Source organism: Larimichthys crocea, chromosome III (genome assembly GCF_000972845.2).
Source record: "Larimichthys crocea isolate SSNF chromosome III, L_crocea_2.0, whole genome shotgun sequence".
NCBI classification, from domain to species: Eukaryota; Metazoa; Chordata; class Actinopteri; family Sciaenidae; genus Larimichthys; species Larimichthys crocea.
In genome coordinates, this window is record NC_040013.1 from 1,048,066 (window position 1) to 1,064,671 (window position 16,606).

At 48.0% G+C, this 16,606-nt stretch overlaps 1 protein-coding gene across 3 annotated transcripts; it reads right to left on the reverse strand.

The window, feature by feature from the left end:
* Positions 1 to 26: 26 nt before the first annotated feature.
* Positions 27 to 12,378, reverse strand: cabp1a (calcium binding protein 1a). Of its 3 annotated transcripts, none has more exons than XM_010752439.3 (7): positions 11,245 to 12,378; positions 3,455 to 3,485; positions 3,200 to 3,343; positions 3,007 to 3,116; positions 2,854 to 2,928; positions 2,707 to 2,779; positions 27 to 1,834 (listed from the first exon to the last, which is right to left on the reverse strand). In XM_010752439.3, exons 1-7 carry the CDS (start codon positions 11,938 to 11,940, stop codon positions 1,809 to 1,811), a joined length of 1,155 nt encoding a protein of 384 aa, XP_010750741.1. In that variant the 5' UTR covers positions 11,941 to 12,378; the 3' UTR covers positions 27 to 1,808. The 3 variants fall into 3 exon arrangements, with proteins under 3 accessions (XP_010750741.1, XP_027134217.1, XP_019128797.1); XM_027278416.1 differs by lacking the exon at positions 11,245 to 12,378 and adding an exon at positions 8,611 to 10,650; XM_019273252.2 differs by lacking the exon at positions 11,245 to 12,378 and adding an exon at positions 3,559 to 4,022.
* Between the last annotated feature and the right edge of the window lie 4,228 nt (positions 12,379 to 16,606).

A 16,606-nucleotide genomic window follows, 5' to 3' on the forward strand; every position in this document is an offset into this window, starting at 1 on the left:
GCGCTCAAATGTAAACACCTTTTTATTTTTCTACATGAACTTGGCGAAATATTTGTTGTTGTTGACAAAAATGCAAATGTGCATACTTTATTTTTAATAAATGTCTCTTTGGCATGCATAAAAATCGCTTGGACAGACACAGACGTGTGGAACGTTACAATCATAGTGACACCGACACAGTACAGGACGACACAGCTGCAGGAACACTTCATGTAGGCTGTCGTGGGGATTCGAACCTGTGACGACGTGTATGAAGCGCATCTCAGCTTCTCTTTACAGATCTGCTTCTTCGCTGCATGTAGTCGTCAGACGGCGATGCTCTAATCGGACCGGACAGGCACAGTGAAGAACCACAGATGGTCACACAGGTACGACACAGGTGTTATATTGCCACACGGGTTCCTGGTGGAGCACCAAAGTCACACAGAGGACGACCCACGTACAGTTATCTAATATAACAGACTGTGTGGACACAAACCCAAACGTTCAACACTGCACGGACTTCTTACATCGGTTCATCCCGACATCTATCGAGGCGAGACACCTACAGTACCGGTCAAAGACTGGACACACCCCCTCGTTCAGAGCTTTCTCTTTGTTTTCTGCAGTAAAGACGTCAAAACTATGACGGAACATGTGGAACTTTGAAAACTCTTGCCGTTCTCTCAATCATCTTCACAAGGTCGTCACCTCAAATGATTTTCCAACATTCTTGAAGGACTTACCAGACGTGCTGCGATCCAACTCATCCCAAAACATCTCAGCTGGATGATTTCTTTGGATTGCTCCCTCCAGGTTGGGAGCAAGTCGCTGCCCCAAGCGAAGGAGTTCAGATATCTTGTGATCTTGTTCATCAGTGATGGGAAAATGGAGTTGGGTTGATTCAGCGTCTGCAGTACAGCTGACAGTGAACTGGACCGTTGTGGTTCAGAGGGAGCTGACCCTGAAGGCAAAGCTCTTGATGTTCCAGTCCTTCTGCGTTCACCTCTGGTCATGAGCGTTGGGTAGTGACTGAAAGAATGAGATTGTGGCTTCGAATGAGCTTCAACCATCAAGATAGAATGAGGAGCTCGGGGTAGAGCTGAAAGGAGTCAGCGGAGGTGGTTCAGATGCTCCCGGGGTACCTTCCTTTGGAGAGGTTCAGACCACGTCCAACTGGTTTACCCCCGGGGCAGACCCAGAACCTGCTGGAGGGATTCTGTACCCCATCTAGCCTGGGAACACCTCCAGGAGGAGTTGGAATATTGCTGGGGGGAAGGATGTCTGGAACGACCTGATAAATTTTCATTTTCACCTGACGATTGCAAGGGCTTCACATGGGAACCACACATGTAGATACCATCTGCTCATGGGCAACCAAAACTCTTGGTTCCTTTGCAGTAATTCAGACCATGAAGGTCCATAAAAACAAAGAAAAACCACTGAATGAGAAGATGTGTCCAAACCTTTGACTGGTACTGTGTATATATATATATTTTTACCATGTACAGGACGAGACGAGACACCAGCGACTTATCAAACAGGAAGTTATTAAGTGAGAATTAAAGTGCAAAAACATAAGTTGGACAATCATCAGCTAGGCTACAGCGAATTCTGCCTTCAGTCTGAACTGGAGGCGTTTTCAGGAAGAACACTTATTGATTCAAAGTGTGAGGTGACTCCTCCGTAACATTCAAGGAGTTTGTAAAATTCCAGTGTCGTTCAGATTCGGGTGGCTCAGAGATCTTTAGGACGTCCTCCTGTTTGTACGTCAGTCAAGCATGGAGAAGGACTTCAGCTTCACATTCAGGACCGATCGGTTCACGATCTTAGCGAGACATCATCCGTACGAACTCTGTGAAAAGAGACCAATGACAAACTGTAAAAAATGTCCTGGTTGCCTAAAATACTTCACGCCAGCTAACGTTAGCTCAGAAATGGACACAGCTGATGTAAACAAACGATTTCCAAGTCCAAGACGAAGCAGCTGAAACAAACTCTGACATTGTGGCTTTTGTTGGTAAACATTAGCGTAGAAATAGAGCATGCTAACGTCATTGTGCCATTGGATAACGTTAGCTTGCTTGCTAACGTGAATGAATTTCGAGCTAGCTTATGTAACTAAATACAGTCTTGGGTGGATGACATCAGCTGATTCAGCAAAATGCTATCCGCGTGGATGTGTTGTTTGTTTACGGCTTGCCAAATTATGTCACCAGCTAACAGGTGAGCTAACGGCTGCTTCCTACTAAAACACAATGCAAGGCAACAGGAGCTAACTAGCTAACCGTAAACCAAGCTAAGCTTCGGTTAGCTCATCGCTACTAGCAGCTAGCTAGCTGTAACCCTAACGTATAGGACGGATAGCAGCCGCTCCCTATAGCTCGCTTGCTAACGTAACTGTTAACAAAATGCTAAGTGAACGGCTACATCACTTAGCATTTTGCTAACGTAACCAACATTTGGGGCTGATCTGTCTTTTGCCATTTGTAGGTTATTTTGTCGGCTGGCTAGAAAAATACCGTCTGAACAAATATGTGATTTATAGTCCGTCAAGCTATTTCACCAGCTAACTGTTTAGCCAACAGTAAATGGTACAAACCATTAGCAGGGGCTAACTAGCTAACTAAGCTAAGTTGTTGTTGGCTAGTTAGCTGTGCGGCGTGCTGTAATGTAATGTTAGCACGTGCAGCAGGATGCTAACGTCTTGAGTTTGTATGTATTCACCTTCAAAGTCGACGAGCCCGTCTCCGTTCAGGTCGACGTCCCTCAGGATGTCTTCCACCTCCTTCAGACCCACCTGGGAACAGACATGTTGGTGAGAACAGGTCACAGACTCTCTGTCCACGCTGCGTGTCCGATACAAAGTCTCACCTGTTGACCCAACAACTTCCTCATCGCGTCTCGGAGCTCCGACGTGCTGATGGCTCCGTCTCCGTTAGTGTCAAACTGGGGACAGGAAGCAGAGGGACGGCGTTAAAAAGCAGAAATCAGAGACGCAGTTTCTACGTTTGAATCCAGCCTCACCTCTCTGAACGCCTCTTTTAGCTCTTTGATTCCGATCATGTCTGCGGTTTCTGCGAGAAGTTTCGGGCCCATCAACTCGACAAAGTCCTCAAAGTCGACGTGACCTCCCACTGAGGACAAAGAGACAAAGAGACAAGGACAGCACTCAGACAGGATCTAATGACGCAGACACAGAGATGTGAGACGTCCTTACAGTTCATGTTGATCTGCTGGCTCAGTTCAATCAGCTCCATCTCCGTGGGCATGTATCCCATCGTCCTCATGCAGTTCCCGAGGTCTTTACAGCTGATGAAGCCGTCCTTGTCTTTGTCGAACTCTTTGAAAGCGTCCCGCAACTCTGTCGAGCAACAACGTCAACGATTACTGACAGATACCACTTGCTAATTAACTGCTGCTAACCGGGCCGGGTTGGACCACAGGGAACAACGTTACAGTACCGAGCTCTTACCGTCCATCTCTTCTGGCCTCAGCTCCCTGTCCTGTGAACAGACAACATGTGATCATCAGTCAGTACAAAACAAACACATCTCAGTGACAAACACACAAACGTACCGCTCGGACACCAACGATGCTCAAACCTGAACCCGCGACCTTCTCCATAACTTCAGGAACTGAACACACTGAGCCGACTGAGACTCCCTCACATCACGATGACAGAACCGCCCAACATAAATAGGTTGATTCCTGTCAGGCGTAAGCAGGAACCAGAAGCTCCGAGTTCTCCAAGAAGAATGTGACGCGAGCTTACGATGGATGCAGCCTTTAAAGGGCAGAGACAGAGGCAGACACATCCCAGAAGCCTCAGGGGTTAACAGCAGGAGCAGAGCCGAGTCTAAACACGACACTGAGCGCTGACGTCAGGCCCGAAGAACTGTCGGACCGGAACCGCTGACAGGAAACACACGAGGCCATAAAACCACAACAACAGCACCTGAGACTGTCCGTCAACCACCAAGGCTGAGTCAGTCTCCATAAGTCCCCATGTCCAAATGTCCAACTTCACAGCAGAAATAAACATGTTTACAGCCTGGTACAAAAAACAGTTTTGGTCTCTGTAGCTAATTTCCCCGTTCATGACAACTGTACTGAGGGTGAATTTATATACAACTCACCTGTTCACATTATATTAAGGCTTAAAGTTATGCAGGATTAAGAGTGTGGTGGAGGTAGGACAGTCTGTAGGACGTCACGGAGACTACATCCAGGTTTTAGACAGTCTGCGGGACGTCATGGAGACTATGTCCAGGTTTTAGACAGTCTGCGGGGACGTCACGGCGACTATGTCAGGTTTTTAGACAGTCTGCGGGACGTCACGGAGACTATGTCCAGGGTTTTAGACAGTCTGCGAGGACGTCCTTGTTAGAGACTACAGTCCAGGTTTTTAGACAGTCGCTTGGACGCTACGGACTACGTCCAGTTTTAGACAGTCTGCGGGACGACAGAGACTACGTCCAGGTTTTGAACAGTTGCTGGGGACGTCACGGAGATAACGTCCATGGTTTTAGAGTGACAGTTGCGGGGCGTCACACAGACTACGTCTAGTTTTAGACCGTCTGCGGGGACGTCACGGAGACTACGTCCAGGTTTTAGACAGTCTGCCGGGGGACGTCCGGAGACTACGTCCAGGTTTTAGACAGTCTGCGGGGACGTAACGGAGACTACGTCTCGGTTTTAGACAGTCTGCGTGGACGTCCCCAGAGATCCGTCAGTTTTAGGATCAGTCTGCGGGGACTTACAGAGATACGTCCAGGTGTTTAGACAGTCTGCTTGGACGTTACGGAGACTACGGCCAGTTTTAGACAGTCTGCTTGGACGTTACGGGGACTACGTCCAGGTTTTAGACAGTCTGCGGGACGTCTCAGGACTACGTCCGGGTTGTAGACAGTCTGCGGGAGTCATGGGAGACTACGTCCAGTTTTAGACAGTACCTGCGGGGACGTCACAGAGACATTCGCCAGGTTTTAGACAGTTGCTGGGGACGTCACGAGAGAACTACGTCCGGTTTTAGAAGTCTCCTCTGATGTTTGTGTATTGATGTATAAACAGGCGTTGTTGTATTCACAAGCTGCGTCCATCATGGCCCAGGACAGTCATAATGTGGAGGGCTCATTGCCGTGGTGAACAGTGAGTCACAGTCTCATAAACACACATGTAGATGAGGGGTGGAGGTTGTCACCAGACTTACGACAGCCTGCGGCTGCAGTGGGCAGTGCCTTACTCAGGAAGACGCAGGTTTGTACCAGCATGGATCTCCGAGGACGCAGTTTCGAGTCATGGGGAAAGACTAGTGGACACTGATACGGGCCGAGCATAACCCGGCCCGGCCCAGCGCCTCAACAGGACAGCACGCTTAGCCTCCTCTATGCATCCTGGAGCATCTTTCAGAGGAGGCCGCACACACAAGACACAGTGAAGGCAATGTGGACGCTAAAGTGGAGAAGGCAACTCTTACAGCAACTTGCTACCACAGCTGACAGATGCTAAATATGTTTATGCTTGACACTGAGGTGGCTTGGTGCCGTCCTAATTAGCTCCGTCTCGGATTAGCTGCTGTTACTCATGTTAAGCTACAGTTTGTTATACTGTTAGGCCAATGTTTAGACTCAGTTTTAGCGACTGTTAGCTAAGTGTTAGCTCATTTGCTTTCCAGTTTGTTAGCTGTCTTGTTAGCTTCATGTTAGCTCGTTTGTTAGCTGCTTTAGCTACCATGTAGCTCAGTTTAGTGCTATTAGCCAGGTTGTTAGCTGCTGTTAGCTCCATGTTATGCTCCAGTTGTGAGCTGCTGATTAGCTCATGTTAGTTTGTTTAGCTACTGTTACTATGTTAGCTCAGTTTGCTCAGTTTGTTAGCTTCTGTTAGCTCATGTATTTCGTTTTTTTCAGCTTCTTTTCTCCTGTTAGCTCAGTTTGTTATGCTAGCTATTGCCCAGTTTGTTAGCTGCTCGTTAGCTCAATGTTAGTGCTCAGTTTGTTAGCTGTGTTAGCTCATGTTAGCTCAGTTGGTTAGAGCTGTATTGATGTCAGTTTGTTAGCTGGCTTTAGCTATGTTAGCTCAGTTTGTTTAGCCGCTATTCAGCTGCCAGTTTGTTAGCTGCGTTAGTCAGTTTGCCAGTTTGTTAGCTGCCATTAGCTCCAGTTTTTGCTGCTGTTAGCTATGTTAGCTCAGTTGTTAGTTGCTGCTTAGCTAGTTAGCTCAGTTTGTTAGCTGTGTACTAGCTAGCTTTTGTTAGCTGCTTTAGCTCAGTTTGTTAGCTGCCGTTAGCTCCAGTTTTGCTCAGTTTTGTTCTGCCGACTGTTAGCTCAGTTTGTTAGCTGTGTTATCTAAGTTTGTTAGCCCTTTTAGCTCAGTTTGTTAGCCGCTGTTAGCTCAGTTTGTATCCTGTTAGCTCCAGTTTGCTAGCTGCTGTTAACTCAGTTTAGGTAGCCGCTGTTAGCTCAAGCTTTGTAGCTGCTGTTAGCTCGTGTGTTAGCTTGCCGTTAGCTCTGTTTGTTTGCTGCCGTTAGTCACCAGTTTGTTCGGCTGCTGTTCTGTTGTTTGTTGCCACAAGCAGCGGAAAAATCGCTGTTTCCACTTCAGAGCTCAGTCCGTGCGTTACGCTGAGCTTGACAGACAAGGTAAATGCATCAATAAAGGCGTGCTGCCAACTTTCCACTCATCGCTCCATAACAGTTTACTCGCCGGTTGTAGCGACTGGCCCTCAGACCTATACACTGTCACAGGAACCAGTAAACACACTCGGCAGCAGAGAAAAGGACGAAGCTGAGCGCGTAAACAGGCTAATGTTGATCGTGACACGTGCTGATTTTTGTCTTTTTGTGAAAGCATGTCCCAAAAAAACACATTTTTATTATTATGAGTCCAAAAAGGTCCAAGGTGACGTCCTCCAAACTAAAGAGATCACCCACATAATTAAAGGTCCAGTGTGGTCCAGATTTAGGGAGCTCTCTTATTAGAGAATGTTTGTTAGCTACATAGCTATTGAATTGGTAGCTGCTGTAGTCTAATGTTAGTCAGTTTTACGTCATGTTGCTCAGTTTGTTAGCTGCTCTTAGCTCATGTTAGCTCAGTTTGTTAGCTGCCGTTAGCTCAGTTTGCTCAGTTTGTTAGCTGCCGTTAGCTCAGTTTGTTAGCCGCTGTTAGCTCAGTTTGCTCAGTTTGTTAGCTGCCGTTAGCTCAGTTTGCTCAGTTTGTTAGCTGCTCTTAGCTCATGTTAGCTCAGTTTGTTAGCTGCCGTTAGCTCAGTTTGCTCAGTTTGCTCAGTTTGTTAGCTGCCGTTAGCTCAGTTTGTTAGCTGCCGTTAGCTCAGTTTGTTAGCCGCCGTTAGCTCAGTTTGTTAGCGGCTGTTAGCTCAGTTTGTTAGCTGCCGTTAGCTCAGTTTGTTAGCTGCTGTTTGGTTTGTTGCCACAAAGCAGCGGAAATCGTCTGTTTCCACTTCAGACGCTCAGTCGCATACGTGAGCGTGACAGAAAGGTAAATGCATCAATAAAATGGCGTGCTGCCAACTTTCCACTCATCGCTCATAACAGTTTACTCGCCGCGTTGTAGCGACTGGCACCTCAGACCTATACACTGTCACGGGAACAGTAAACACACTCGGCAGCAGAGAAAGGACGAGCTGAAGCGCTAAACAGGCTACATGTGTGATCGTGACACGTGCTGATTTTTGTCTGTTTTTGTGAAGCATGTCCCAGAAAAATACATTTTTTATTATTAATGAGTCCAAAAAGGTCCAAGGTGACGTCCTCACAAACTAAAGAGACTCACCCACAATATTAAAGGTCCAGTGTGGTCCAGATTTAGGGAGCTCTATTTAGAGAATGTTTGTTAGCTAATGTTATCTGAATTTGGTAGCTGCTGTTAGCTAATGTTAGTTCAGTTTGTTAGCTAATGTTAGCTCAGTTTGTTAGCTCATGCTATTTGAATTTGGTAGCTGCTGTTAGCTAATGTTAGCTCAGTTTGTTAGCTGCTGTTAGCTAATGTTAGTTCAGTTTGTTAGCTAATGTTAGCTCAGTTTGTTAGCTAATGTTAGTTCAGTTTGTTAGCTAATGTCAGCTCAGTTTGTTAGCTGCTGTTAGCTAATGCTATCTGAATTTGGTAGCTGCTGTTAGCTAATGTTAGTTCAGTTTGTTAGCTCATGCTATTTGAATATGGTAGCTGCTGTTAGCTAATGTTAGCTCAGTTTGTTGGGTGCTGTTAGCTAATGTTAGCTCAGTTTGTTAGCTAATGTTAACTAATATTAGCTCAGTTTGGTAGCTGCTGTTAGCTCAGTTTGGTAGCTGCTGTTAGCTAATGTTAGCTCAGCTTGGTAGCTGCTGTTAGCTCAGTTTGGTAGCTGACATAGATCAGAAAACGTTGACTGAAGCTCGAGGTGACGTCTTTAAACTAAAGATATTCAGTTCACTATCACAGATGAAAATACATCTGAGGATCTGAAATCTGAATATCTGGACTAACTAATCGATCGTTGCAGTTCCTAACTCTTCTCTCTGCTTCGTGCAACATGTTGCCTGACTACATCGACATAAAACGCGACTGTGAGAAAAAAAAAAGTGCAACTCTGCAGAAAAAGTGAGAAACAAAGATGCTGAACAAAACAAATCCTACCGCTCGGAGAGGCCAGTCGAAGCAGTTTCCCATACCAGAGGAGCAAAGAGGCTCTAAGAAGGACCATGAGGACTTTGTGCAAACAGTCAGACCCATGAAGACCGAGAAGCTGCAGCCCGACCAACAAACTGAAGTGAAGACAAGAGTCACGGAAAGCAGCTCGTAACGGAGAGAGAGAGAGAGAGAGGGCTGAGCAGAGAGAGTGAATTATGCCTATTAAAGGAAAAGATGGTGATGCTCAGTCTGCGACACATCAGCAGACAGCAAACATCACAAACAGTTCACCTCTGGGTCAGGGTCAGAGTTAATAACACGTATAACTGGATTCATTTCAGTTTTATCAGAATGAGACGTTATATCTACGTCTGCACTGGGTTATTGGGCGTTTATGTAAAGATATAAACATTATTATTCTCAGTGGCTCAAAAAAAAACACTTTTCCTCGATGGAAAGGGTCATGAGGTCACGACTGCTGTTACGCGACGTTATTGACGTGATCTGTGGTAAAACTACAAACTTCAGAAGATGGACTACAAAACAAGGTCCTCGTGCGCTCTGACTGCGACGTCCTGGTGAAACACGTGACTTCACATGAATGTAAAATAACACATACGATACAAACGTATCGGAGATAAGAAAGGAAACACTGAGGCTCCTTTCCTTATTCAGAGCATTCAAACTCATCATGGACACTCGGTGAGGAACCTTCATGAACAACCTCAGGTTCAGTGTTTCACTGACGGGAGGGCAAGGTGATTAAACAAATGCACACCTGACGAGTTGACCTTTGCGTCAGGGTCATCCATGATGTGAGGCGTCGGCTTTTTCTGTGGAGAGAAAATCTTTACCCGGCAACTTTACAGGAACATTGCGTGACGACCTACTTCCAGCTGCTCGCTCATTTCTTTACGTGCTGAACTTGCGGTGACGTTTGAACTCCCCCCTTGGAGCCTGTACGTCACCGCTGAGTGAACGTCGGTTCCTTCATCGAGACAAAAGACGATGAAGGTGCACCTGAGTCCGTCGTCACCTCCTGACGTCTCTACAGGACCTGAACTCTTTGAGGACTCCGAGGTGACCCAACCGGACGCTCAGGACGAACCCCTCACGCCACAAAAACAGGTTTTCCTGAGACCGTTGACCTCATCAACAAGGCCCGAGGCCTGCTTTGACATTTCACACCTTCTAGTAACCTTGGATTTAACATCTGCTGGAGGAACCTTATCTGGGGTTGGCTGCAGGTTTAGCAGGACGTCCCAGTCAACATCCCAGCTCCTCCTGGAGGCGTTTTCAGGCTAGATAGGTTACATAATCCCTTCAGCAGGTTCTGGGTCTGCCCCGGGGGTAAACCAGTTGGACGTGGCCTGAACATCCCCAAAGGAATGTTGAACCACCTCAGCTGGCTCCACTCCAAGCTCTTTGCCAATCTCAGTGGTGAAAGCTCCTTTGAAGCCACAATCATTCATTCATTACCCAGCGCTCATTACCGTAGGTGAGGGTTGGAATGTAGATGGACTGGAACATCGAGAGCTTTGCCGTCAGGCTCAGCTCCATCTGAACAATAACTGGTACTGGTCCAATGTCCACAGTACTGCAGACGCCGCACCAACTTACGCAACCATTTACCGTCACAAGACCTCGAGATGATTGGAGCCAACAGAAGCACGGCGGTCTGCACGTGAGCAGCTCAAGCTGACAGGAAGTCTAGGCACTGAAACGGCATAAAGAATCTGGCAGATTTTCAAAATAAAACCAAGCAAGAGTGACATCAAACACTTCTGGAGCCAGCCTCAAGTGGCGGAAAAGAGGAACTGCAGTTTTGTGGGGGGAGATTGTGGGGCCACTTGGCTCCTTTCAGCCCCTCTGAGGCCCCAGAGTTGGTCAGTCCGGCCCTGCATATGGAGCTCTATCCTCTTAGTGAACGTTATTTTAATGTTTTCTTTTGAAGCTCATTTGGAGCCACGATCTCAGTGTTTTGGTTCATGACCGTAGACGGACTGGACCGTCCACAACAACCAGACCCTGAGATACCTGAACTCCTTCACCTGGGGCGGCGGCTCGCTCCTGGAGGAGCATCTCACCGTTTCCTTGCCTCAGACTCGGCGGTTGTTTCATTCTCGCCGGCTCACTTGCATCGCTACGTCTTTCTGCGACACCAAACATCTCGCACATATCTTCATCTTCACCCTCCTTTGTGCACCAGAACTGTTTGTGTTCAGACCCCTACCCCCGTCCCTCTTCATCCTCTGCCCTCTGCAGGCGAAGCCAAGGTCACCCTGACCTCCATCGTCTTCCCGCTCACAGTAACCGTCCAACAATGGATTTCACTGGAGGCTGAAAATAGAGCCTGCATCCATCAGCAGCGTCTGTGCAGCATGAATATGTATTTCTATATGTGGATGCACATTAGCACACAGAGCTGGTGGAGGTCTGTAGGAGGGTTACCTTACATAAGAAATGAGACATTAGTGAGTGCTGGTTGTAAACAGGACGTCAGAGCCAGTTAACCTCTTCCTGTCCGAGCCCTAATTAACCTCTAATGAGGCTGTGATTAATGATGTGATGGAGCCTGATGGAGCTGATGGAGCTGATGGAGCCTGATGGAGCTGATGGAGCCGCTCTGAGCTGTCTCACCTGTCCGAACAGAGAGTTGAGGATGGTGCGTAAGTTGATGTCAGACGTGGAGGAAGCCGCGCTGGACCTCCGGGACCTCCGGGACGACCTGCTGCTGGACAGCGGCACCAGAGAGCATGAGGACGGGGACGGGCTGCTCACCTGGCCGCCGCTGTGGTGAGCCAGGCTGGCCCCGGGCTCGCACAGAGGAGCCCGGTCGTCGTTGTTGCTGCTGTCCGACAGAGAGGGCGCCCTCGGGACCGGGCGGGAGTGCGTGTGGCAGCGGTGCCGGGGGTGCTCGGGCTGCTCGGCTGCAGGTGGCCGGTCATCCCGCTGGTGGTGCTTCCTGCGGTGGTGGTGCCGGTGTGCCCGCCGCTCCCTCACGCCGTTCGGCTCCGGCGGGTCGGGGGCTTGGCCGTGCGGGGTGTGCGGCTTACACTTGCCCCGCGTGGCTGCGCTGCTGTCCTGGCTGCCGAGCAGGGACGGATGGCACAGAGGTCTCCGGGCGCTGATGTCGCACTCGGCCGACCAGAAGGACTCCTCTGCGGCTTTGCCGCCGCCGCCGCTCTGGTGGTGATGCTGGTGCTGATGCTGGCGGTGATGCTGACTCCTCCGGCTCTCCGCTGCGCGTTCAGGGAGGTGTGCGGGTCTCCTGGCCGCCGAGGAGGACTTCAGCAAGGAGGTGGTGGACTCGGATTTGGGGAAGGTGGAGCTCATGGCTGCGGATCTGCTGTCGGTGGGTCGATCATCGGCACCGCACGCCGTGTCCTCTCCATCGTGGACCCGTCATCAGCAGAGCCCTGCCCGCGGGAAGTTGGGCTACATTTCACCACCTGATTGCCGTGTGCGCGCGCAGGCACGCACGCACGCACGCACGCACGCACGTCACCTTTTCATTGATGTGAAGGGTCTCGTGGCAGTGACGTGGGTGAGCACGGTAGTAAGACCAGACACAGGTGACACTGAGCCTCACGAGGAGCTGAGGACACCCAGGAAACACTCAGACAACATTAAAATAACGTTCACTGAGAGGACAGAGCTCCATGTGCAGGGCCGGACTGACCGGGCCAAGGGGCCCCACAACCTGCAGTTCCTCTAACGTCCACCTGAGGCTGGCTCCAGAAGTGAGTCAGTCTCCATAAGTCCCCATGTCCAAATGTCCAACTTCACAGCAGAAATAAACATGTTTACAGCCTGGTACAAAAAACAGTTTTGGTCTCTGTAGCTAATTTCCCCGTTCATGACAACTGTACTGAGGGTGAATTTATATACAACTCACCTGTTCACATTATATTAAGGCTTCATTCAGGTACGCCGACGATCTGTGTCTTTAGATTAGAGAGAGAAATCTGCGGTGACGTCACAGAGACTGCATCCAGTTTTCTATTGGGGTTTTATTTCATATTTAAAATGTTTGTAGATGGTAAAAAACTGTCAAACATGCCATTAAATATTAGTTTTACTGCACAATTAACAGTATCTAATAAAAATACTTTGTTCTGTATAAATTCCCTTAAAATGTCATATAAATAAAGGTTTAGAAATATGACTATTTTACTGTATACTGTAAAACACAGTCATATTTTAGTCATCTCTTGTTTTTCAGTAAAACATATCTCATATCTCTAAACCTTTATTTATACTGCATATTACAGTAAAACACTAATATTTAATGGTATATTTTGCCGTCATGTTTTGGCACTTTAAAATATGGAATAAAACCTTGAACATGTAATCAACAGTAATATTAGAAAAGGTTACACTGTTTTGTTTTTTACAGTATAACACTGTAATATTTCAAAGTCTTTCTTCATACTGCTTTTAAATGGAATATATATATTATATAATATATGTGTAACACTGTATATGAACCTCCCTCTTGTACACATGATGTTATTATTATTCAGAACTTTACCGCTCCGTGTCCTCTGGGAGGCGTTGGAGGTCCGACAGCAGAAAATAATCTCTGCATGCTGACGCCTCCATGTGCTGATACGATAAAACTACACCTGCTGAACAGAGACAGTTTACCTGTCCTGCTTCAGATCGCCTCATCGATACCAGCCCGGCGTTTGTTTTAACGAAGATTTGACGTTTAATTAACGAAACGCTGCCTTCAGCAGAATGGACTGAAGACAGACTAAAGACTTCAACCTAGGACAAGGACAAGAAGTGTGAGACAGCCGACCTGAGACTGAACACAGGTAAGACACAGGTAAGACAGGTAAGACACAGGTAACGGAGAGTCTGTGAAATATTCTCACCAACCTTTGTGTCCCCAGGTGAAGACAGTGGAAGACGTCCTGAGGGATGTTCACCTGTACGGTGACGGGCTGATACAAACTCATTTACAGGTTCTGTACGAGCTAACAAGGCATTAGCATCCTGTTGCTAAAACAGGTAAAAGTGAAATTACAACGTCTGGAATAACGTTGATAACCTGCCGTTCAGTGCATAGACACAGACGACAGTCAGGACCCGTCCCCCCGCCCGAAGGCGAAGGGAGGCTACCCTCTCGTCCACCGGGGTGAACCCCAACGTACAGGCGCCGAGTCGGGGGGAAACAAGCATTCCCACCCTCGCTCTGCGCCTCTCACCGGGGGCAACTCCAGAGTGGTAGAGCGTCCAGCCCCTCTCAAGGAAACTGGTTCCGGAGCCCACACTGTGCGCCGAGGCGAGCCCGACTATATCTAGCCGGTACCTCTCAACCTCGTGCACCAGCTCAGGCTCCTTCCCCGCCACAGAGGTGACGTTCGACATCCCCAGAGCCAGCTTCTGCAACCGGGGGTCGGACCGCCAGGGTCCCCGCCTCCGACTGCTGCCCATCTCTCTCAGCACACGCCCCCTGTGACCCCTCCCATGGGTGGTGGGTCCATGGGAAGGGGGGGCCCATGTCACCTTTTCGGGCTGTGCCTGGCTGGGCCCCATGGGTGAAGACCCGACCACCAGGCACTCGCCAACGAGTCCCACCCCCAGGCCTGGCTCCAGGGGGGGCCCCGGTGACCCACGTCTGGGCAAGGGAGACCTGACTCCATAGATTTCCATATTCATCAGGGAGAATTGGACAGGAGGAACCAGTTAAGGTGGCTCGGGCATCTCATGAGATGCCTCCTGGACGTCTCCCTGGTGAGATGTTCCGGGCACGTCCCTCCGGTGGCGGCCCCGGGAAGACCCAGGACATGCGGGAGGGACTATGTCTCTTGGTGGCCGGGAGAGGAAAGTCTGGGCTTCCCTGCTGAAGCTGCTGCCCCCGCGACCCGACTTAAACGGATAAGCAGGAGAAGACGAGACGAGACGAACCTGTTACCATCAGCCAATACCACTGAGCAACCAACGCCAACCAACGGCGAGCCACGCCGAGCTGCCAACGCCAGCTTAGCCTGAGTTACGGTTAACTAGTTAGCCCTAGCTTAGCATCACCTTTGGCCTGTAGAAAGAAGTCGTAGCCTTACTCTTACCGTTACATCGTTAACTGTCGCTAAAGAGTTAAAGCTATGAATAACATATCCGTTCAGATAGCATTTTGGTAGCAATTACGTTAGCAAGTGAGCAAGCTAACGTAAACCAGCCAGCTGACAAACAGACGACTAACAGCCAGATCAGCTCCAGAGTCTTAATTAATTACTAATTATTAATATATATATATAATAATTATTAAGACTTCATTTGATACGTTAGTAGCTAGCAAAGCATCCATGTTAGCAGCTAACGTTAAAAGCTAACGTAAAAGCTAACGTTAGCCACAGTATATTTCACATGTGGCTGCAGATTGTTTGTTGACGTTGGCAACATTGACATTTTTAAGCAACGTTAACTCGTGTAGGGACGCGTCAGTACACTGCTGCTGTAGGGAACCGAGAAAGGGAATTAAAGGAGGTTAATACATCAAATGAACGTGTAGATATGATGAAGAACACCTGAAAGTACCTCACACCTGACGTTTGTCCACATATTGGAGGAAGCAAGTGTAAAAGTGACACACCTGACAACAGCTGGTTAAATAAGATACCGACCATTTATTAAATGTACAGAAATACTGTTCAAAATCCACACAAGAAGGTGTTAAAGGACAAATCCTTCATCAAAATGTAAAAAATGGGCGCCCACCGTGTGCCGCGTGTTTTTTTTTTTGTGTGTGTTTTTGTTTTTTAAGCGAAAGCTTCGGGAATGACTTCAAACCGAATCACGGACAGCTCAATGTGAGTGTCGGTAAACAGCGTGTGAATAACCGCACGTACGTCTGTAAACATCAGAATCGAATAGATGGAGCGTTAAAGCTGCTGAACATTAAATTTCACCGCACACAGTTCATCCATGAAGTGCTGCAGAAGAATTAAGGACTGAGGCGGTGAGTTAAAAAAACAGAAGAAGGAAACACGTAACGGAACATCGCACTTCATAAACATTTTACAGAATCTACAAATTAATCTATCAAATGATCATGGATCGCGTTAGCTGTAAATCAAGACAACACAATAACTCTAGCATTGAAGCAATCTTTCAAAACATCAGACCGCTCAGGCGTTTTTTTTTTTTAACCTCGACCTTATTTACAGAATACAAACCTGATATCAAATACAACCAAATCATAGAGTTTAGTAAATTTACCAAAAACGCTCTCGACTCTCTGCCTGAAAATGTGCTCTCTAACCATGTCTCAGCGTGAAAGCAGACTGATTTTTCCAACAAAACAAAAAGAAGAAGGACGGGGGAGAGCACGACAAACACCACACCAGCAGGAGTCATGACGGAGACGTTAGCGCTGTAAACTTCACGTCGTGACGACATTGGACCTCAGTTACGAAAGACACGCGACACGAGAGAGAGTTTCTGCAAGCCGACCACAGATGTAAACACGGACGACGTACCGGACGTCACGTCCGTGACGCTCACCTTCAAAGCTGCACCAACCAGCTAGCTTCACGGCTAACTGAGCTAACTAGCTAACGGCAGCTACAGTTAGCGGTTAGCCATGTAGCAACCTAACTGAGTCAAACCCGGCGACTGTATTCCAACTGTTTTTGCCACAGACAGTATAAAACATGGTCGTAACATCTGTGTCACCTCCCACGGCTAAAGGTACAAACACCTTCGATTGGCTAACGGCAGCTACAGTTAGCGGTTAGCCAGCTAACCTAACTGACTTAGCACTAGCTGCAGTGCTACTGGTGACTCTAAACTCTAATAAGCAACAAGTCCCTCCGTATTTGAAGTGGACAAAGTCTCTGACTGTTTTTGCCACAGACAGTAACACATGGACGTAACTTCTTGGCTAATTGGCTAACGGAGCTAACGGCAGCTACAGTTAGCGGTTAGCCAGGTAGCTAACCTAACTGAGTCAAACCCAGCTACTGTATCCAACTGTTTTTGCCACAGACAGTGT